The following is a 23846-nucleotide window of genomic DNA, read 5'->3' as shown; positions in this document are numbered from 1 at the left end:
AGCGCCCGCGTCTCCAGTGGTGGGCCTTGCGCACAATATACGGAGCTTTGGATGAGTTATAGTGATAGTTGAGTGGTTCCGCACATTCCATCCCAGCTACAATTATGCGAAGACCACGAGTAGTGCGTACCCCTGAGGAAGACCCTGCCTACTTCGAGCGTCAGCGAGAGTTCGCTCGTAAACGGGCTCGTTGTCGTAGGACCTACCTCACTCGCTATAATAAAAAAAGAAAAAAAGCACGAAAGGATGCTTATTACGCGAAGCACGTAAAAGCGAAAATGAGGTGAAAGAATGGTGAAAAAAAAAAAATACAATATAGACTGCTTGCGAAGTTCGACTTGCATGGTCTAACACTCGGTGTAACTAACACAGTTTCGCTGTTCGTCCGATCTTCACGGACTGGAAGTGGCAATGATTTTTATTACTCTGAGGGAGCCATCCCCGGAGGCCAAGGTCAAGATAACGTTTCTAGTGAGAAAGACGGTTCCTACCGACGCAAGGCGAGCTTGGCAAGTTTGATGACTTCGAGTTCGGCGGCAGCGCGTGAGGGCAGCACGACACAAGCAGCAGCGCACACGATGTAGGATGCTGTAGGCGCGTAAGCAGTGTTCGTGGCACGGTGACAAACGGTCTGAAGTGGGTGATCCTGACTTCGTGGCTACGTTGTAGCTGCAAAAAAGCACGAGCCCGCCGACGTCCAACGCACACCTATCGCTTCGCCAAGGCTGTAGAAATGGTTTGCGCGAGTACCGACCTTTGAAAGTTTGAAGACCGCCCGCGCCGGCGCACTGACCAATGAGCTGGCTCCGGCATGTTTGTGACGGTGATAGGAAAAACACCTACACCTATTAGTTTGGACGTATTTGTTCGCACAGATGTACACTTAAATTAGTTCATATTACAGTAGTGCCAAAAGTGTTATTTTTAAGTTACGCATAAATGGAATTACGTGGATCATGGGCGGTTCGGCTGAAACAGGCACTAGCGGCTAGTGAATTCTTGTTTGCGAGCCTGATTTTGGCAATTTTCCTTGACGAACTCTGATTCGAGGACTGTGAATAATGGTATGGCAATGCGAATAGATTGGTACGTATCGGAAGACCTTTTCTTAAGCTTTCAATTACACTTAGCCAAAGTACTTATACGTCAATCTTGTGCGAGAAAAGACAGCGAAGCTAAACTTAAGTTTCTGTTGCATCTAAGATGTTTCTTTTATTTGTATCAGCTGCTGAAAATAACATATCTGCCCAGTTAAGATATATTTAACTACCTGTTTGCGTAGAAGATGTAACCGTTGACATTCTGTTCGTGCCAGTTGACGCGCGAATTTGGTCACGGTCACCTGTAGAAACGTGCTCTTTCCTACGCAGTTTTTTCTAGCTTGTTAAAACGAAAAAAAATATTTGCCTAGTTTCACCAGAAATTACGTCAATAAATAAAGCTATCCTATTTCTGCTGTAAGATGCATTAAATTGTTATAAAATCTGTAAAGCCGCGCGCGGCCAAACAGGTGGTGATAACACTGCATGAAAACCGTAAGCTTCATTACCTGTCGCCTTGTTATGTACTGTCTGGACAGGAGCATTTCCATAGGGAGTGTCATGAGTCGCCTCAATAGTATTGTGAAATAGGTGCATTGTCAATTATACCAATATTGTGTATGTCTTGATATTTTGCCTTGGCTCCCGCTGCGAAAGCTCGTATCCCTGGGACGTTCCGCAAATTGTCAAATAGCTATAGATCATACGATTTGCAGGACATGCCAAGAACTCTGCCGACGATCCTTCTCTTTTCTTTTGTTACTAATATATGAACACTATTTGCATTAAATTACCCCTCTTTCTCTTCATCAGCTGTTTTCTTGCTAGCTAGGTTCGGCTAAATTTGCGTCTTTGCACTTAGTCGACGCTGGACGTATCAAAAAGCCTTGGTATACACCTCCATGTGTTCGCTCTGTCCCCCAGCCTCTGTCGCCTTACCTGGCTGCTTGCAAGACACAAAACAGTCAAAACTTACATCATTGTATGCTTGTTGCGCTGTCGAGGCAGCACTGCTACAAGATTCGCCAACAGTGTCCTCCGTGCCATGTTTCTTGGTTTAGAGTAGTACAAAATCTGAGCCCCTGCTATTGAATCTTTCGAGTCTTGATTGAGCTGTGATGGTGTTTTCGTTGAATTTTGTGCATGGGAAAATTTGTCGCATGCACTGCATGTTGCAGGGTAGGAAAATGCTGTCAAGCACACCTGCGGCACATAGGAAGTCATAGATGCAGTTTCTCCATGCTGCTGGTTTGAGCGTAGCTGAAGTCTCCTGACATCAAACTGTTGCAATGTAGGTCTATTCGAGTTAAGTACACTCAACAGCTCAAGACTGTAGCCCCTGAACATTGACACAGTCAACTGTTAAAGATAATAAATGGGCAGAATCAGTGGCTAACACACCGTGGTGGAGAATCCACATCTCACTGGCTCTGGTGTGTGTTGATGCTGGTGGTTGTTAGACGACGATCTACAGACATACTTCTGGGACAAATATAGAATCCTTGACAGTGATCACTGCGAAATTGTGTGAGACTGAGTATCTGTAACTTGTGTGTTTCCACATTGAAAGAATGCTTCCAATGAGAACATTTTGGTGCATTTGCAGAAAAAAAAAAAGCCTGCAATGGTGCAATTAAAATGATATATAGTATAAAAGAAAAATTGCATATATGAAAACCAACCAAGTGTTTATGGCATATTTGGATGTTCAGCTTATCGGGGGACTACCGTATATTTAACAACAGAGAAAGTAAAATAATAGAGACTGTTGGAATCAGTGTTGGGCAATGTGAATATATAATTTGGGATTGGTGCAGTTTGCTGTGGAGCTGGACACTTTATCGCCAACTCCATTTTATTGTGCTGTTCACATTTTAGATGACGTGATCACTGCTGTGTATAAGCCTTTTCACATAAAGCTTGATGGGTGCTGCCATGTCGAAGATGGTACTGTAGCCAGTTGTAGTGGGGCGATGCTGACTGTACATACCCATCGTAAATGTACTGTGGGTATGGTAATCTTTACCTGACCCTGGCTGCGTTTTTTAAAGCAAAGCCTTCTTTGCCTCTTCCTTCGACTTTTCCACTGCTGCTGCTGTCGGTGCCTTGCATGCTGTGTCAGAAGGTGGTTGAGAACACATGGTAGGAGTGTGGGAGAAGAGATAGGCGATGTCAAAAAACATGCCTTGTTTGGGAGGAGTGAGGCCACAGTGCCCTCTGGAGCTCCCTGGGAGTTGCCACAATCCCCTTTCCCTGTGAAAGCATTGCAGAAGCTGTAGTGCTTGCCTTTGTGCTCATGCATAACAGTCGGGAGAGGCTGTAGAGAGAGTAGGCAGAGACTGGGTAGAACCAGATGCCCTACCTGTTCAGTCACTGATGCAGGTGCAAAATGAGCGAACAACTACGTCACCTCTCTTTGCCCGTGGCAAACATAGCATGGGAGAGGGACAATGCTATATCAGAAAGCATGCAACATTTCGGGTCTAGGGTGCCTAAGATGCCTAACCTTGATGTCCTCCTCGCCCACCGTTTCATGTGCGGTGGGCAAGGAGAATATTGACGCTCCGTAGGAAAGGTGCACGGCAACAGTTGAGGATTAAGTGGATACATCATATTCTTAATTCAAGGTATGGAATGGTACGTTTCTGCTATTTCTGAAAAATAAACATCTTGCAAATTTGTCCTGTGGAGAAGTGATGCAGGGCATGCAGATGTAAAGCTGCAGTAAAGCATCATAGCATCAAGATGACACTATGATAACGGCCGCCCAGCAAATCAACACTTCTGTATCTGATGCGGTATCTTAGTGGCAATGGCATTGCTTGGGGCCATGGGTTTAATCCCGACTTTGGCAGCTGCATTTCAACGGGGGCGAAATGCAAAAATGCTGGTGTACTTAGATTTATTAGGTGCGCGGTAGAGAACCCCAGGTGCTGGAAATATAATTCGGAGTCTTCCACTACGGTGTACCTGATAATTGTGGTTTTTGCAGAAAAGCACCATAATTTAATTAAGGTTTAATACTTCTGCCACAATGCAATGTGCCGTGTGAGGCAATGACTGTGCTAACTTTCTCACATGCTATGTACAGTGGCCCACAACAACACCTTAAGCAAACTCATATTGCAGTGTGTACCACGTAGACTAACACTAGTGATACATGCAAGGGGAACATTGCCTCGCCACTCTCATATTGTGCCAAGCTGTCAATAACTAAAGCATTCACCATCAACATCGCAGCAAATAACCCTCAATTAATGTAAACAGTACAGAAAGCTTCATTTACACTGATTCTAACAATGTGTGAAATCTGCATAGTTTTTTCCCCTTACACATTACTCGTATTAGGCCGAAGAGCCATCTAATAAATGAAATGTTTATGCAAATAATCAATACAGGCATTGCACACATCTTTCTAAAAAGGACTTGACATTTGCTGCCTGTGTCTGCTCTTTCTTAAAAAGCATGCTTGCTTTTTAGGATATGTAGAAGTTCTCAGTACTTCTGTTGTCAACTTCACTTGGACACTGTTTTTTTATGTTAGTATTTATTGTTAAGAGGTTATTGTCAAGATCAACAATAGCTTAGGAATTTTGTCAACTTAAGTAAATTTGCATGAGCTTAGCATTTATTTACACCTTGTTGCAATGCTTGCATGCATGTTTCTTTATTTACTGTTACTTCGTTCACATCTGTGCCATATATGCCTTTTGAGAATGGTGGGACTGGGTACCAGGACTATAAACACCAAATTTTTTGAAATAACATTCAGCCCTTGCTATTTCATTCCTATGGTGGCCAAAATGGGGAGGGTGCTTACATTTGAAGCATGGAAGACATCAATTTCTGGGCAAGAAATACCGGTTTGTTATTTGGAAGCTCAGTGTCAAGCACTGAAATGCATAGAAAGGCTATAGTTAACGTATGAAAAAAATTATGGCTGGCCAGATTAATTGCTGCTCATCCCCATCTCACTCTTTTATGGTCACTCGCCCATGCATTCACTTGACGTCTGGTCCACCTGACTACTTGAGCTGCCGCTCTTGAAACGTTGCTGTCCCATAATTGATTGGCCTTCAGTTCATTCAAGTTCATTCAAGCTCATTAGCATCATAGCAGTTTTTAACCCTGTAATGCCCAACATATCATATTTGCAATTTTAAATTCATAAATATTTATAAATTCTATGAGTAAGACAGCAACTCACTTGGGCACAAAACCTTCTACAGCATTACAGGCATCTTCGGCAATTTTTTTGAGTTCTGTGCATCTCTGTGAAATTTGTCATATCTTCTCTTGAGCTTTTAGTCATCTGTGTGAAATGGTGCAACTGAGAGTTATATAGGTCCACCGCATAAGTCTTAAGCATTTGGGGTGCGCCCAGAATCCGTAGCCTCACACTGTTGTTTCTACTAGTCACATTGTGCTTGATGACATCGTTACTCTGTAGGCACATCAGGGTGTGAAGACTGGGCACTCACAAACTGAGACTCTGTGAGAAGGCTTGCACTGCTTGCAGTGCACTAATTGACTCATTGTGGTGGCTTGCTGACTGTGGCATTCTGCTGTTGGGCATTAAGTCACCGGATCAATTACTGGCCTTGTTTGTAGATTTAGGCACATGTATTTACCCCCAGGTTGTTAAGTAAAAAGTCGGTTATAGTTATTAAAATGCCCTTACTTCATGTTGTATGGTCCTCGGGAAAGGAGGTAAGTTAAAGAAAATTGTGGGCTTTAATATCCTGAAGCTACACATGACGTAGTGGAGGGCTCCGAATTAATTTTAATTACCTGGTGTTCTTTAGTGTGCTCCCAAAGCGCGATAAAAAGCATTTTTTGTATTTCTCCCCCATTGGAACGTGGTGCCATAGCCGAGAATCGAACCCTCTACTTTGTGCTCAGCAGCAGGACACCATTGCAGTGGTTAAGAGTAAAGAACTGGAGTAGTGCTTAAAGTCAACGACCAGCCGTTGTATGGTTCTTAATGGTGAATTTTTGTTCACACAAGGAAATGATGTGGGCAGTTGCTTTTTGATCTTGGTAAGACATGCAAGATTGGTTCATATTATTTGAATGAGACATTTATTTACCAGAAATGTCTTGTGATGCTGTTTTTTGCTTGTACTCCCAAGTTTGCCTTGTACAAAAGATCATGCAAGACCAATTTGCCCCGTATTTATGTGAAGATAACTGTATTGCCTTGCAAAATAATTTTTTGTTTTAACCAGAGTTCATTGCAGCTGCCAAGTAAATTTGTTGTGATTGCTATTATCATCTGCAAGCCCCACCTGTTACAAGGTTCAGGCAAAGCATGATCAGAGTGTTGCTATGGAGTGTAGCTGGTACATATCCTTTATTTAATTGTTGCCTGTAACCGCCCTCACTTTTATGAGCTACAACTAAGGTGGGTATATCATCATGCTCACATAGTGTAAAAGCACACTTCCTGATTAGTGATCGTTGACATTTCCAAAGAGGTGTGTATATGGATAGTGCATTGGTGCAACTGGTGGAATATAAATCAAACTGCTAGTAATCTGCAATCGTTATATTTATTAGCTGTGCTGCATCTCAAATTCGAAATAAGTTTTCCTTTCAGTACTTTCACTGTCAAATGAACATATGTTTTGTTTGTCTCTCTGTTTTTATTCATGTCCTCCTATATTCTTTACATCTCTCATTGCAACCTGCCTCTCCTCTTCTCTGTTCCCTTGCCCTGCATTTTTTGCTCCCCCGGCCGGACAATTGAGGTGTCCAGTGGAAAGTGAGACAGTTAGAATGCCTGCGGCCTTTCCTTTCCTTGCCCCCCCCCCCCCCCCTAATTTTTTTTCCTTCCAAAAAACATAAGTTACTACTACCAATACTACTGCTTTTATAATTGAAATTGACTGTAATAGGGAAAAAAGGGGCTTTGTAGTTTCCACACTTAATATTAGTTTATGTAAACTTTGCATAGTATCAATGTTCTGGCTTTTTCTTTCATGCAGTCCATTGCGACGTAGCCACCGTGTGGCACAGGCAGGACCTGTGCTGCCAATGGCCATGCAGGACCGTGTGTCACCAGCAACAGACGATAGAGTACACTGCTGTGGTCGGCGGTTTTGGTTTGTGCGGGACATCTGTGGCATCATCTGTGCTGTCATGACATGGCTGTTGGTGCTGTATGCCCAGTATGTGGTGGTAGGCGTTATACTCTTGCCATCACTCTACACCTACTATGGTGCCTTTCACTTACTGCTCTTTGAGCTGCTGGCCTTTCTGGCTGTCTTCTCACACGTACGCACCATGGTGACAGACCCAGTAAGTTCTTCCATCTTGTTTTTATGTCCTTGCTGCCCTCATTTTATCATAGTGTTTACCTACAGCTGGCATGAGAGACGGTTAGAATTTATTTCATTTATTCGGCACAATTACTTGTGCCGAATAAATGAAATAAAGAAACGATAAATTAGTGGAAATTAAAGTGGATGAAAAAACTACTTGCCACAGGTGGGAACCGAGCCCACAACCTTCGCATTTCGTGTGCGATGCTCTACCAATTGAGCTACCGCGGCGCTGTTTCCCCATCCACTTTCTTGGGTATTTATGTGTTCTAGTAGAACCCTGGGAGTGTTAGCCAGTGCCACCACTCACAGATTTTGGCGGCGGACGTGGAACGTCCTTCTTGCCGCAGGCGTCACGAGAACATGATCTTTTTTTGGGTGAAGGCAACTGGTCAATAAACCCACATATGCTACCTGAAGGCGTCAATGTAGCCGTATTCGAGACCCTCGTTATGTAATGAACGAGAAGAAAGGGGGTTAACCGAGGGGCCCGATTTTTATTAGTCATATCATAACAAAATATATCATAAATATATCATATCATATAATATATCATAAAAAACAACTTGCCGCAGGTGGGAACCGAACCGACAACCTTCGCATTTCGCGTGCGATTGGTAGAGCAGTGCGCGCGCGCGCGCACACACACACACACGCACGCACGCGCGCACGCAGGGTGTCCCAGCTAACTTTAGCCAGATTAAAAATATGTGAATGCTAAGTAGCTGGACAGGATCAAGGTAATGTTGTTTGCCTTAGTCTTCATTATAGTCCCTTTGGTGAAATGTTTTTGTTTTTTATACTAATTTTACACACTAATTTTATACGCTAATGACATGGCACCACCTCCTCCCCATTGGCTGTGCCGTCACGTGCCCACTGGCGCATGCACTAGGCCACACCTTTAGTCAGCCAGATGGCTGCGGCGTGACATGTGCAATGATGCACGCACTGGACACACTTTTAGTCGGCCAGAACCGGGGAGCCGTCGGGGAAGCGTGCTTGTCTCACACCCCAGAGGCGCGGGCTCAATTCCCACTCAGACCGAAATGCACTTGATTTTGTTTTCAAAGCCATTAATTTAGTTTGCTTGCAGTAACATCCCTGAGAAAATTGGTGTCAATCTGAGCATTTTTTTGGTGTGTTTTTACTCTTTGCGCCATTGGCCATGTTCGGTGCTATCGCTCAGTTATGCCGGCGCTGCCAGATTTTTGTGTAATGGGGCATATAATACTTTGCATTATTACTTGTAGCACTATTTTATGCATTTTGTTTTCCATTCTTTTAACTCTCAGAGCCATGTGCTAGAATAACTGAAATGAGGCCTAATAAGCAGCTATGCTCATTTACTTTATTAGTTTTCATTATTGTGCCAGCCCTCATAGGTCACTGGATTGTGCAAAAGGAGAAAGTTTGCCTTGACAATGCTGCATTAATTGCATTGCGCACACATCGGGAATGAGTTGAAGTGCACTCGCAACTGCGTATGCGGCACTTACTGTAAGCTGCTAATTCAAGGCAGTTAGTTTTGTGCATGCATTGCTAGGTGGTCTGGTTACCAGAACTGATGCTGTTGCACTGCAGTTGGCTTTCACAGCTCTCGGTTATGAACGATTATGTCATTTGGCAAATTATTTACCTGGCCAGGAGGCACTAAGTGCATTGTCTCATTATGTGGCTTGTTGCTTGCGGCAGTGGCTTTCTGCAAAGCATGGCCAGTGATGGCTTGCCACTCCAGCGCTGCTTGCTTGGAAGAATGTTGTCATCCCATTGGCTTCTGGTAGATAGCACAAACACACTGTATGGCACACCATTCCAATGCTGTAGGCAAGTGTGCTGGGGGCTGTACTGACAGCCACACATACTATGCAGACTGGAGCATAACAGGGATAGTATGGCAAAACATTTAGTGAAGTGCTGTGTAACATGGGTAGTAGACTTGACGAAATCATTGTAAGCATCCTTGGAAGCTATCTGTCCACTGACGTTCAGCTGTATGTTATGTATAAGTGGGATTTTTCACCATCTGCTTTGTCCTCTTTGAACTTGCCTTTGATTACCACAAAACGATGAAACAAATAAATGAATCTTCTGCATTCCTCGTTTGCTCACCTTCCCGACTTTTTCTTTTGGCATACCTTATGCTTGCTAGAGTGTATCCTACAATTTGTAACAACCTTAACCTGAAGCCAACCTCTGCAAAGACTAACAACTTTTTTCTTGTGCACTATTGAACACTATAATGTGTTACTTGGTTTTATTCAACAACTGCCATTGCCAGAATTTTTAAGTTCATTTGAATGTTCTTAGGTGCTATGTAACCAAGAATTGTCTGCACTGTAACTTTCAGCTGCAAAACGACGAAATGAATCTTCCGCATTCCACGTATTTGTTACTCAATGTATATGTTACTGAATCTATATTGGATTGATTTCTATATACCTGCTTCTGTGCTGTTCATGTTTTTACTGCAGATCGCATTTCCTTTTGTATCTGCTCCTGCAAAAGCCCTGAAGAAGGCTGCAGTGTTTTCAAATAAAATGAAATGATGCAACAGAGTTTCAAGACAAGAATCTTTTTGTGGAGTATCTTAGGTCACTGGTCATGCCTATGCATCTCATTCTCGAATTCATTTTGTCCCTTGCATAAATTGCCCAATTTTTTGTGCATGCGTGGGAGAAACTTTGTTTTTGCTTGAGTAACGATACATTCTAGCTAAAGTGAGACAGTTGATGACCCTTATTTGCATAGCTTATTTGAACTTCCTTCCTTAGTTTCAGCATTTCTCCTGATTGAGGCTGTCACAGTCAGGGGCCATATATTGTAATGTTTCGCTTAATTTTCCTATTGCCATTGATTTGGGCTCCATCATGTCAGTGTTGTCAGTTGGATTGACCACTCGTTTTGATAGATGATAGGAAAGAACAAAAAATTAAATGGGTTGTTGCAACTATGGCCCCAGGTTTTCTTTTTTTGAATTTTTTTTCCGTTTTTACTTCATGTCATCATATTGCCAAGAGATACATTTTGGGGCATAATAGTGTGTATTTAGCAAGCTTCATTTTTTTTTTTCGCTTATGCTAACTTTGCTCACATGGAGACTGTGGCCATGCAGGGTGCGGTGCCTCGGGGCACAGCCACGCGCGAGGCCGTGGAGCAACTGGGCCTGAGGGAGGGTCGGCTAGTTTACAAGTGTCCCAAGTGCAGCTGCCTCAAGCCCGAGCGGGCTCATCATTGCAGTGTGTGCCAGCGGTGCATCCGCAAGATGGACCATCACTGCCCTTGGGTCAACAACTGCATTGGCGAGAACAACCAGAAGTTCTTCGTCCTCTTCACTGTAAGCCCTTACCTCAGCAGCAAGCTAGTTAGGCCTAATCAGGCAGCCACTCAAGGAATGAACAGTTTTCAGAAGTGCGTAAGTCCTTTCAGAAATGTGTGCTAGCTGGATGAGCATTGAATTTAGCAGGCAGGCAACCTACGGAGAAGAAAAGTACCTGCTACAGAATATTTAATGTTTCATTACATGTTTTATCATTTCATTTGAAAATGTAATATTTTGAGCATGTACTAGATACATAAAATTGCAGCTTAATCATTGGCATTATAAATGGAAGTAAAACAGAAATATTAATTTCTTATAAAGTGTTTGAGAATTCTTATGTGAAACTTCAAAGATGCACATCAAAAAGTGTGAATGAAAACAATAATTTGTAATTTTTTTGAAAGTACTGAGAGTCAAAAGAAAATCTTAAACATAGAATATGTGATGTTGCTTCTGGTTTCCAGCTTATTCAATTTAGACCACAGCAAAAAAGTTATGCACATTTGGTGACATGAATACTACCGATAGTAATACCCATGCTATGCAGGTAAGTCATGACTTTGAATATGTGAAAACGGGTATGCGTCTATTGGTGCAGAGTGCATCGTTTTGACTTCTTGCAACAAGCACGTGGTTTCTTTCTTTGTGCACTCTTTAGGCTCTTGAAGCAATGGTGGTCGGCTTGAGGAACATCCACTAACCTCTTCATACTTGGTCAGCTTCTCTGTGTAAGCACGCTGGCCTAGTCATGTCATCATCATCATCATCATCAGCCTAGTTACGCCCACTGCAGGGCAAAGGCCTCTCCCATACTTCTCCAACTACCCCGGTCATGTACTAATTGTGGCCATGTTGTCCCTGCAAACGTCTTAATGTCATCCGCCCACCTAACTTTCTGCCGCCCCCTGCTACGCATCCCTTCCCTTGGAATCCAGTCCGTAACCCTTAGTGACCATCGGTTATCTTCCCTCCTCATTACATGTCCGGCCCATGCCCATTTCTTTTTCTTGATTTCAACTAAGATGTCGTTTACCCGCGTTTGTTGCCTCACCCAATCTGCTCTTTTCTTATCCCTTAATGTCACACCCATCATTCTTCTTTCCATAGCTCGTTGCGTCGTCCTCAATTTCAGCAGAACCCTTTTCGTAAGTCTCCAGGTTTCTGCCCCATATGTGAGTACTGGTAACACACAGCTGTTATACACTTTCCTTTTGAGGGATAGTGGCATCCTGCTGTTCATGATTTGAGAATGCCTGCCAAACGCACCCCAGCCCATTCTTATTCTTCTGGTTATTTCAGTCTCATGATCCGGATCCGTGGTCACTACCTGCCCTAAGTAGATGTAGTCCCTTACCCCTTCCAGTGCTTCGCTACCTATCGTAAACTGCTGTTCTCTTCCGAGCCTGTTAAACATTACTTTAGTTTTCTGCAGATTAATTTTCAGACCCACCCTTCTGCTTTGCCTCTCCAGGTCAGTGAGCATGCATTGCAATTGGTCTCCTGAGTTACTAAGCAAGGCAATATCATCAGTGAATCGCAAGTTGCTAAGGTATTCTCCATCAACTTTTATCCCCAATTCTTCCCACTCCAGGCCTCTGAATACCTCCTGTAAACATGCTGTGAATAGCATTGGAGATATCGTATCTCCCTGTCTGACGCCTTTCTTTATAGGGATTTTGTTGCTTTCTTTGTGGAGGACTACGGTGGCTGTGGAGCCGCTATAGATATCTTCCAGTATCTTTACATATGGCTCATCTACGCCCTGATTCCGTAATGCCTCCATGACTGCTGAGGTTTCGACTGAATCAAACGCTTTCTCGTAATCAATGAAAGCTATATATAACGGTTGGTTATATTCTGCACATTTCTCTATCACTTGATTGATAGTGTGAATATGGTCTATTGTTGAGTAGCCTTTACGGAATCCTGCCTGGTCCTTTGGTTGACAGAAGTCTAAGGTGTTCCTGATTCTATTTGCGATTACCTTAGTAAATACTTTGTAGGCAACGGACAGTAAGCTGATCGGTCTATAATTTTTCAAGTCTTTGGCGTCCCCTTCCTTATGGATTAGGATTATGTTAGCGTTCTTCCAAGATTCCGGTACGCTCGAGGTTATGAGGCATTGCGTATACAGGGTGGCCAGTTTCTCTAGAACAATCTGACCACCATCCTTCAACAAATCTGCTGTTACCTGATCCTCCCCGGCTGCCTTCCCCCTTTGCATAGCTCCTAAGGCTTTCTTTACTTCTTCTGGCGTTACCTGTGGGATTTCGAATTCCTCTAGGCTATTCTCTCTTCCACTATCGTCGTGGGTGCCACTGGTACTGTATAAATCTCTATAGAACTCCTCACCCACTTGAACTATCTCATCCATATTAGTAACGATATTGCCGGCTGTCTCTTAACGCACACATCTGATTCTTGCCTATTCCTAGTTTCTTCTTCACTGTTTTTAGGCTTCCTCCGTTCCTGAGAGCCTGTTCAATTCTATCCATATTATAGTTCCTGATGTCCGCTGTCTTACGCTTGTTGATTAACTTAGAAAGTTCTGCCAGTTCTATTCTAGCTGTAGGGTTAGAGGCTTTCATACATTGGCGTTTCTTGATCAGATCTTTCGTCTCCTGCGATAGCTTACTGGTTTCCTGTCTAACGGAGTTACCACCGACTTCTATTGCGCACTCCTTAATGGTTCCCATGAGATAGTCGTTCATTGCTTCAACACTAAGGTCCTCTTCCTGAGTTGGCCTAGTCATGTACCTGCGTTAAACTGATGTTGGGGCCTTCGCATGCTTTGTACAGTATTTCTAGCAAATATTAAGGACGTTTGCACAGACCAAGTTCAAACAAGAGATCAGGCTATTAGCCATTCTTCCGCAGAAGGTTGGTCTGAACTTGACTGTGTGCTCTTGTGCGAGGGAAAAACTTCACATGACGAAAAGCATTTCTCATAATACACTGTGGAAACGCTAATGTAAAGGGCAACCTACTGTGGAAAAAAGAAGAAGTTATACTTGATATTAGGCGAATGTAATAATCAAAATGACGCACTCTCTTTAGTATGTTCCCACATTTGAGGCATTGTTAAAGCAGCAGAGACAACCCAGCGGAAGCTCCTCTGTCTTCACTGCTGCCTTCATTTAGAAATTGTGTAGCTGAGTTGACCTAAGCACACATTCTGTTTTATTTAATTTGGGAAGTGTGAGAAGCACTGCAGGCCAGCTTTGACAATACCTTCCTGTCAATTTTATTTTTTAAGAATACCCAGTGTGCTAAATATTGCCAAATCTGTCCAAAATGAAAAGAGCAGTCTTCGTTTTGTACAGTGCATGGTGTTGCTCTTGGAAGAGCCCTGAAGGCAATGATTATCGCATCAAAAAGCAGTAGAGCAAATTGATTGATTTCCTATGACCTGGTAAGGAAAGAGTTAAATGCCTGACACATTTTCTACAAAACTAACATGGCCAAACATTTTTTTATCACCCTTGAAGTATGGTTGATGTATGGAGAATTTGTGCTTTTGTGTTGCAGTTGTACATAGCAGTGATCTCCTGCCATGCATTTTTCCTGGCGGTCAACCATTTTGTTGGGTGCATCAACAGCGAATGGAGCAGTGAGTTATTTTCATGCTTTCTTTTGCAATGAACACGGAAGCCGAGAAGAAACAAATGGGGTTATTAATCAGTAAGTGGAGTAAGGGGGAATAAACTTTCTCTCATGTTGAATGTTTGCATTTCAATTTTTGTTTACATTATTACCATACAGACTTGTTTAATAGCACAATCTTATTCTTAGATATTGTGTAGATAATCAGAGTTTGGCTGTCAGATTAATAAAAGATACTGTGTATTATTTTTTCTTACCAAAAGATTACTTCACAGAAGTTAAACAAAACGAAATGACTCTATAGACATGTATAGGCTATAGTGGATAGTATCAAGTATAGAACACAGTTGCACATGTACGACTAAGCTGGATTAGTTCATTTTTGCAGGAAAATGGCTCTATTTTTTTCTCTCAAAATTTAGCATTGTGGCTAATACATATCAGTTTGAAAATATTTTGAGGATAATTTTTGTCGAAATTTGTGTATGTGGTAATTACAGGAGTCTATATGGTATTTACCATCTCTCACATTATGAAAAGTTTGATGCCTGTTGCGATTGGATTAGGTAGGTTGTAGTTGAAAATCTGAAGTTTTAAGAGTTGGATTGTTCAGGTAGGTATTTCTGATAAATGTTTGAGTGTCAGCTTGTGATGATGCTGTGTTTGCTTTATTGTAGGAAGTTTTTTATTTGTGAGTGTGAAAGCCGACATTCAGCTGTAGAACCTTCTACTTCAACATTTATGACACTTGCTAGTAAACTTAGTGAACTTTAACTTCACAGTAGTAAACTATAATAAAATTTAGCAAAGTAACTTTAATTTATCCTATCAAGGTGCCTTAACAGTGTGCGTCAATTTGTTTGTTGCCATTATTATTATTTCTTTAGTTTTTGCATCTCTCTATTTCTTTTGTTTAAACTTGAGTTCAATGTTTACTTATTTATACTTGTTTGTTTGCTTGTTTATACTGTCAGGCGAATACCTGACTCATGCAGGAGTAGAAAGTAGGGCCAGAATAATGTAACAATTCTATTCCAATTATATTCCTTTTCATGGTTTGTCAGTGGTCTAAGTGGTGCTATGTCTATGGTATAACCTGGATCAACTGGTCTGGGCGTGAGCGGTGGCTGATAAGAAAGGAACGAATTGAGGGAAAGGAATTCTTGCATTGTACTATTCCAGGACTGCAAATGTTGTGTGCAATACACTTGGTTTTGCTGGAAAATTCTGTCTGCTTTGAAAATATTTTGCTGTTTGCTTTTGAGTACACCATTCTGCTGATTTACTAAGTGCAGAATCTAATCTAGTCAGCCTTCGGTGGAGAATGTGCCTGTATGTGAGCTGATATATTGGTAGGCTGCAGTGTGAGGCTTTTGATGATCCCTGGCTAATGCTGTGGGGTACCGGTGTTGGAAGCCCGTGGGGTTCCTCATGCTTCAACAGGATGCTCAGCTGGCTCCCCAGCGGTCACGGTCATCCTGCTCATCTTGCTCATCTTCGAGGCACTGCTGTTTGCCATTTTCACCCTGGTCATGTTTGCCTCCCAGCTGCAAGCCATCTGGAATGATGAGACGGTAAGGGAACCAAGTAGTTAACCTTATCAGAATGGTAATGCATTCTCTCTTGTTATTGTAGGAATGTACTGCATTTGTCAACAGTTTTTAAACCACTGCATTCAAGGGTAGAGCTGCTGCTGGGCCAAGTGTTCTAGCTTTTTTGGCACTTGTTTGTTTACCAGTCTATCCAACTTAGAATGCATTGGGAGATTCACCACATGGTCCAGAGTTAGCTTTGATTAGAAATTTACATGAAGCTAGTGCATAGGAAAAGGCCAAGCATGTGTCAAGAATGTTTCACTAAGCATGTTTCAAGTTGATGTACTATTACTGTACAAGTCTGCTGACTTACTGTGCATCCCTGCTTTCTATAAGCCCCTCATGAAATATTGCAAACGTGGAGTGGCAGTTTGAATTTAAAGTACAAGTCTGCTGACTTACTGTGCATCCCTGCTTTCTATAAGCCCCTCATGAAATATTGCAAACGTGGAGTGGCAGTTTGAATTTAAAGTACAAGTCTGCTGACTTACTGTGCATCCCTGCTTTCTATAAGCCCCTCATGAAATATTGCAAACGTGGAGTGGCAGTTTGAATTTAAAGTTTAAGGCTATGAGTAGAATGTATGTCATGGTGAATAAATACAGCATGAGTATCAGCACATTTAAGCTGTCGCTGCAAAACCGCAGCTCTGTGTGACTTTACCTGTGTGCTCCAACGAAAGAAGAAAATGATGGTGTTGTGAGGTCTCAGACAAGTTCTAGTGACTAGCTGGTCCAACAGGTCCTGCTGGCTTCACTAGATCACCAGGCATGGTGAAAACCACTATAAACCAAAAAAGATGGTGCTACACCAGTTTTTCCGCTGGCTGTCAGTGCCTGGATTGCAATGACAGGTATGACAGGGACTTAATTGGTGTGAAAGCCTTGGACTGATCCACTCCATGTAGTTTGACGTGGCATGCTTTGAACTTTGGAGCTCGTGCGCCCATGTTTTCGCTATAAGTGCCATTGCTAGTCCACAGTAGCTTTTATTTAACATGTGTGTGCACCACATTGCATTGTACATCTTCTCGACCATGCTTTCACTTGACTGTGATCCTTGTTATGTTAGCCACATATGTTTACTGTGCACATTGGCCTACACTAATTGATATATATCTTATTTGACATATTTCTTACTACTTATTGCTATAGGGATCAGCACATAATGGGGAGGAAAGGAGGGAAGTTAGACTGAAGTTCAATATGACATCAGAGGTATATATATACTTATCCAGCAACATCCCATCCCAACCCTGTGCCTACAAAGCAATTTTCAGTAGCACTACTAATCAGCATGAAGCAAGTGCACCAAAAGTTAACCCGGTCACATTGCTTGTTAGACAAATGTTGCCGTGGGGCATTCCGCTTGATATCCTTGTGTCACACAGATAGTATTTTAATGCTTGGGTATTGGGTTAAACAATGAGATATCCCTGAAACAGTCTTTCTTTCTCTTTTTCTTTTTTTCGTCTTGTGGAAAGAAAATTTATTTTTGCAAAGATTGATATTGTATGTGCATGATGTGCAGTATTGTTCACCATTAAAAGGAACACATAAATGGCTATAAAGCAAGTAAGAACGGAACATTTAAAATTTATGTGGAGATACAGGCGATACAAAGCATCACAGACATGTATGTGTTTGAAAAAATAGTCTGCAAGCCTTCATGTCATAATTCAGCCAACAACTGATGGTCAAATGCTAACTAATGGTGGATGTGGCCCAAGATAAAAAAGTTGTAGTTTCGTCCAAAAGGCAAAGCATCAATTCTGATGGCAGATTATAGGCACCTATACAAAGTAAGGATAGTAGTTTTGTCAACTGTATAAATTTGCATACTAACTAAATTAACAAGCTTGGTGTTATGTGCACACAAGCAAACATAAATAAATCTCACTCGAAGATCATAGAAACTCGCTATCAAAATGCTGGAGTGAGGTAGCATGGTAGCAGCAGTGAGTGAATTGAGCTTCGTGCTGCCTTTGCTTCAATGTGAACTAAGTGGCAAGAACACTGCAAACACGAAGCTATCAGCCCTCGTTGCACCTAGACTCTGTCCTCATCGCAGGTCGTCTTCAAGATAGGGCCCATGCTGCCGCCGGAGTAGAACACTCCCTCCCCTCCCCCCGGTGCCTTGCACGCGACGAAAGATGTTGCACTTCCTCCCTTGTGCGCAGGAGATTGAGCCGCCATCGTCAGCTCACCCTTGCGTGCTTTCACTCACTCATACAACGTAGGCGTGTGGTGACAGTGTTATCGCTGTTGCACTTGATGGTTATGGCTACGACATGGCTATGACATGGCTATGTCATGGCTATGACAAACATGGCTATGACAAACATGGCTATGACAAAAGTGCGCCTGGAGTAATTGCTATCACAGTAATAAACTTTGAAACCATTCATTCGATTTCGGTGAAAACTGGGCAGCTTGTTTACTGCAATGATATAAGGCTGTGTGCTTGATATCACTGTTCTTGCTTAATTTTCAAAGGAGTTATTTTTACCGTATGTAAAGGACTCATGTTTAACAAAACCTATTGTATCAGAATTATAAGGCAGTTTGTCATCCTTGCATATTAGTATATTGCCTTAAAAGGGCCGAAGTTATACAACTTTTATTTTGTATGTTCCCGAGTTTATTACTTAAAAAAAATTACACATATATGATTGCTACATTTGTGCTTGTACCTTGAATGTAAAAATTCAATTTTGCAGTAAGAAGAAATGCAAGATTTAGTAATACGACTTCATAGTTGCATTCTGCGTAAAATTTAACTCCAAAAAGTCTCTAGAACTAAGCTTGTCCAATGTAAAGCAGAAGTGATAGGTTTTGTAGATTCATCATCATCAGCCTGTTTTATGTCCACTGCAGGGCGAAGGCCTCTCCCTGCGATCTCCAATTACCCCTGTCCTATGCCAGCCGATTCCAAGTTTCCTAATTTCATCGCTCCACCTTGTCTTCTGCTCTCCTTGACTGCGTTTCCTTTCTTCCAATGGTTATCTAACCGGCACATTACATGACCTGTCCAGTTCCATTTTTTTCTCTTAATGTCAGTTAGAATATAGTTCTATACCCGTTTGCTCTCTGATCCAAACCGCTCTCTTTCTGTCTCTTAAAGTTATGCTTAGCATTCGTCTTTCCATCGCTCTTTGCGCGCTTCCTTAACTTGTTCTCAAGCTTCTTTGTCAGTCTCCAAGTCTCTGCCCCATATGTCAGCACCGGTAAAATGCACCGATTGTATACTTCCTTTTCATTGATAACGGTAAGCTCACAGTCAGGAGTTCACGATGTCTGCCTTATGCGATGCAACCCATTTTTATTTTTCTGTGAATTTCTCTCTCATGGTCAGGATTCCCTGTGATTAATTGACCTAGGTAAACATACTCCTTCACAGACTTTAGAGGCCGACTGGCGATCTTGAACTCTTGTTTCCTTGCCCGGCTATTCATTATTGTCTTCGTGTTCTGCATATTAATCTTCAACTCCACTCTCACACGCTCTCTGTTAGGGTCCTCAATCATTTGTTGTAATTCGTCTGCATTGTTGCTGAATGGAACAGTGTTGTCGGTAAACCGAAGGTTGGTGAGATATTCGCCGTTGATCCTTACTCCTAGGCCTTCCCAGATTAATAAGTTGACAACTTCTTCCAAGCACGCATTGAATAGCATTGGAGAGATTGTGTCTCCCTGTCTGACCCCTTTTTTTATAGGTATCGTCCTGCTTTTCTTGTGTAGAATTAAGGTAACTGTAGAACCTCTGTAGATATTCTCCAAGGTATTTACGTAAGCAGTCTGTACTCCTTGATTACGTAATGCCTCTATGACTGCTGGTATCTCTACTGAATCAAATGCCTTTTCGTAATCTAGGAAAGCCATGTAGAGAGGCTTATTGTACTGTGTGGGTTTCATGATAACCTGATTAATGCCATGGATGTGAGCCATTGTAGAGTATCCCTTGCTGAAGCCAGCCTGTTCCCTTGGTTTACTAAAGTCCAGTGTTGCCCTTATTCTATTGGAGAATATTTTGGTAAATATTTTATATAATACTGGGAGTAAGCTAAATGGGCCTATAATTTTTCAATTCTTTAACCTCTCCCTTTTTGTGGATTACTATAATGTTTGCATTCTTCCAGTTTTCTGGGACCCTTGCAGTAGGTAGACACTTCGTATGAAGAGCCGCCAGTTTTCCAAGCATTATGTCTCCTCCATTGTTGATTAAATCGACTGTTATTCCATCTTCTCCTGCTGCTCTTCCTCGTTTCATGTCTTGCAAGGCTCTTCTGTCCACATTGCATGTTATAGGAGGAGTTTCTGTATCCTGTTCATTACTGTTTCTAATTGATGTATTCTGACTCCTCTGGGTACTGTAGAGGTCAGTATAGAATTCTTCCGCTGCTTTTACTATATCTTTGAGATTGCTGATGATATTATCCTGCTTATCTTTCAGTGCTTACATCTTCGTTTGTCCTATGCTAAGTTTCCTTCTCACCGATTTCAGGCTGTGTCCATTTTTTACAGCTTCTTCAGTCTTTCTAATGGTATAATTTCGAATATCGTTTATTTTCGCCTTGTTGATCAGTTTTGACAGTTCCGTGAATTCTGTCTTATCTTTTGAGTTGAACACTTTCATTCTTTGTCGTTTCTTTATTAGGTCCATAGTTACTTGGGAGAGCTTGCCTATGGTTGCCTTGGTGCCTTGCCTCCCACTTCATTTGCTGCCTCTTAAGCCAGCCTAGTTACGGTTTCATTCATTACCTCTATGTCATCATCATCATCTCTTTGGCCCTCAGTCCCCAGCAACTGCTGGGGACTGAGGGCCATGGCTTAATTGTAGCAATCATTCTGGAGGTAGTGGCCGAACACTGGTGAGGCCAATTCTTGTTCTGGTGAGGGAGTGTCTTTGTTGAAGCTTAGTGGGCCTTCCTAATTTGGTTGTTCCTAGATTAGTAGGTATAGCCCCACTCGCTCTCCGCATCTTTTACCGGCGTCAGGCATCACTCCAAGCCTGCAGATGTGCATTGGAGGAACTGAATTTCAAGCTCGCCATCGTCAAATTAAAAAAAAGGAAAAAAAAAACCTTATAGAAGGATTCGAACTTCCGAGTGTGGCAATCGAGCATTCGACATAGCTCAATTAGATAATCCCGTAGGTGGCGAGGCTACCTTATCGCCGACAAGTACAGCCCAGAGGGCCCTACGTGCCTAAAAACTTCTTTGATTTATCCGCAATGGATACAGCGTAAGCCTCTGCGATCAGTTGGGCATTTTTTTTTCACTTCGCGCAGGAAACCTATTGATGTCTCTTTTGCTGCCGCACTTGCAATACATGCAATTTAGCAGTTGTTAAATACATGCTCGTGATCTACAAGAGTACAAACGGAAACCCGTGAAAATGAATATAAGTGCAAATGTAGAAGAAATAAATGTACGCAAAGTACCCTACTACCTTTTCTTTTTTTACTTGAAAATCTGTATTTGAATGTTGCAACTGTTGTCGTTACATCATTTTTTTTTCTTTTTTTCTTATTGTTTGAGGGCTACTGCAAACCTTCTCATCACTTTTTTCTCTTCCGTTAGCACTACAATTTTTTTTTGGCGGGGGTCTCTCACTGCTCACTAGAAAGTCAGCGTGAGGCATGTCGGTAGAGTCAGTTTAAGTCAATTTAGTATATCTCAAATGCCTGAAAACATGCCTAAATTATCTGTGTTACACGGGTTTCGCTGATCGCGGCAGGTGGCACGGCATAGTATTTGTCACTGGTTCTAACATGTCTCTCGTACGCAAGTGGCCATAAATGTGGCTAGATACACGATATATTTTCGGCGAATTTGAACAGCACTTAAAGGTTGTGTGGAAAAAAAGAAAATAAGAAAATGAAAAAAGAAAGCTTTCAGCGCTTACCGCGAATTCACTAGTCGCGTATGGAGGGAGGTACACCAAACAGTTCACGGTCTCGGCTGCCTGTCTCATGCATCGGAGAAGTCTTTCCGAATGAGACGGAACTGGTACTGATGCACTGCGAAAGGCTGATACGTCGGATGTGAGGAGGGTGCATTGACAAAGACTTTCACTTAAAGGCAAATCCTCAGTGGCAAGACAGGCTGCCAAACAATAGGCCTGAGCAGCATGTAAAATAGGCGGCCTTGGAAGCGGCCTTGCTCTATGGTTGGAAAGCGCTTATATGATGCCTCCTTTAAGCTACAGCTTAAGCATCTGCGATCAGTTAGGCATTGTTTGTACACTTCGTGCGGGAAACCTATGGACATCTCTTTTGTTGCCGCACTTGCAATACATTCAATTTAGCAGTTGCGAATACATGCTTGTGATCTACAGGAGTATAAATAGAAACCCTCGAAAATGAGTATACGTACATATATATATATATATATATATATATATATATATATATATATATATATATATATATATATATATATATATATATATATATATATATATACGTGGAATCTTTTGCTCCTGAACGAATCGGAAGACTCCGCCACCGAGTTCTCTACAACACAGAGCTCATACCGCTACTCACGCTTAAAATGATAATAACATAGAGTTTCTCACTACATTACCTAGAGGGAAATCTGGCGCTGCTGCGCTGTGGTATGCATGGGAATGCCGGTATATTGTGGATTCGGATTGGCATCGTTCTCGTAGAGACAGGACACCTTGAAGACGCGCTTGGCAAGTACCGTTCCGTCTGTCACAATGATTCATTTTCTACTAGAACAGCATGTGAAAAGCTGTTTTAGCTTTATTATTACGCGAAAACATGTTTTGTTTAACTATGAGAACTTGTTATTGTGTGTACGACTACATGTTACGTAAAAAGTATCAGCGGGCCGCTAAAGTTGGAGGACAGACTACAAGGTTCGCGCTCGCTTTGAAACAGTTGGTCGTCTGCTCTTGCTTTTCTTCGCTTGGTCATGCATCGTGGGTGAGTAAAGATGTAATATACATGAATGGAAACATATTATGAAGATTTTACTTTGAGAATGCGTTATTTGCGTAGCCATATCCACGTTTTAGATGAAGCCTCTTACAACACCAGCCAATACGAGCCTCGCAGACACATATACAGTCATTTCCATGACGGCACGGTGCCCTCTTAAGAAACTCCCATAGACGGTGGCGCCAGATTACCCTCTAGGTGTTATAGTGAGAAACTCTATGGGTAATAATGTGTACGATGCGCTCGCTTTGATAACAAAAGGGGGGCATCTCAGTAGGCACATATTGGCAGTGCGCTTTGGAAATTTCTGCAACCCATTTCGTAAATCTTACGTGCCTAAAAACTACTTTGAATTATCCACGATAGATGCGTTTTCCTAATTGCAATGGGTAACTCAATATAGAATGAATTCTTAACGGTTCTGGCCTTGTAGTTCTGGAATCTGACGTGTGCAGGCGCTCGTGAACTCAGCTAGGCAAAATGTGAAATGAAAAAAAAAAATGACTTCAAAGATTTAGAAGTGTTCTATTTTATTTGTGTTTCATATGTGTTCCCTAAATCAACCTGGAACATATGTGGGACCTTCTTGTATCCTGCATTCTTCTATTGCAATGGCTTCAAGCTTCCACTTGCTTTTTTTGGCAGGATTTGAACTCTGCTACATTTACTCTTGTCGTGGACAACACACTCTTTGAAAATCTTTTCTGAGTGATATGCCTTGTGCACGCCACAAATAATGCTAGACTTTTCAGGCACTCTCACAATCCCTTTTGGGCCAACATTGCATCCTCTAACTGCCAGGGCTGTGGTCATTTCAGCAGCCTTCAGTGACCCGAACTTAGTGTTAGGGAACCTTTCCCACGCCAGTCCATTGAAGAATTTGTTGGCATGTTATGTTTGCATCCATGAGCACCGCTTGTGAAGGTCATATTGCTTTGTCCCTGTTAAATGCATGGCGGTGTCATTGCTCTTGAGCCATGAATGTAGTTTCAAAATGG

General features: G+C 42.1%; 1 protein-coding gene across 3 annotated transcripts in view; it reads left to right on the top strand.

Annotated features, from left to right (window-relative positions):
• Nucleotides 1-853: 853 nt before the first annotated feature.
• Nucleotides 854-23846, top strand: part of LOC142559235 (palmitoyltransferase ZDHHC3) — a 31436-nt gene continuing 8443 nt past the window's right edge. The window contains exons 1-6 of one of the 3 annotated variants that reach the window (XM_075670879.1): nucleotides 854-1086; nucleotides 7028-7340; nucleotides 10479-10700; nucleotides 14214-14295; nucleotides 15705-15862; nucleotides 17954-18152. In XM_075670879.1, the coding sequence (XP_075526994.1) occupies nucleotides 1067-1086; nucleotides 7028-7340; nucleotides 10479-10700; nucleotides 14214-14295; nucleotides 15705-15862; nucleotides 17954-17992 (834 nt within the window). In that variant the 5' untranslated portion in view covers nucleotides 854-1066 and the 3' untranslated portion in view covers nucleotides 17993-18152. Of the gene's footprint in view, nucleotides 1087-7027; nucleotides 7341-10478; nucleotides 10701-14213; nucleotides 14296-15704; nucleotides 15863-17953; nucleotides 18153-23846 lie in introns of those variants that run through there. The other 2 variants (XM_075670873.1, XM_075670865.1) reach the window with 2 other exon arrangements.

The sequence above is a fragment of the Dermacentor variabilis genome, chromosome 1 (genome assembly GCF_050947875.1).
Source record: "Dermacentor variabilis isolate Ectoservices chromosome 1, ASM5094787v1, whole genome shotgun sequence".
NCBI classification, from domain to species: Eukaryota; Metazoa; Arthropoda; class Arachnida; order Ixodida; family Ixodidae; genus Dermacentor; species Dermacentor variabilis.
This window is presented reverse-complemented; position numbering and strand designations above follow the sequence as displayed.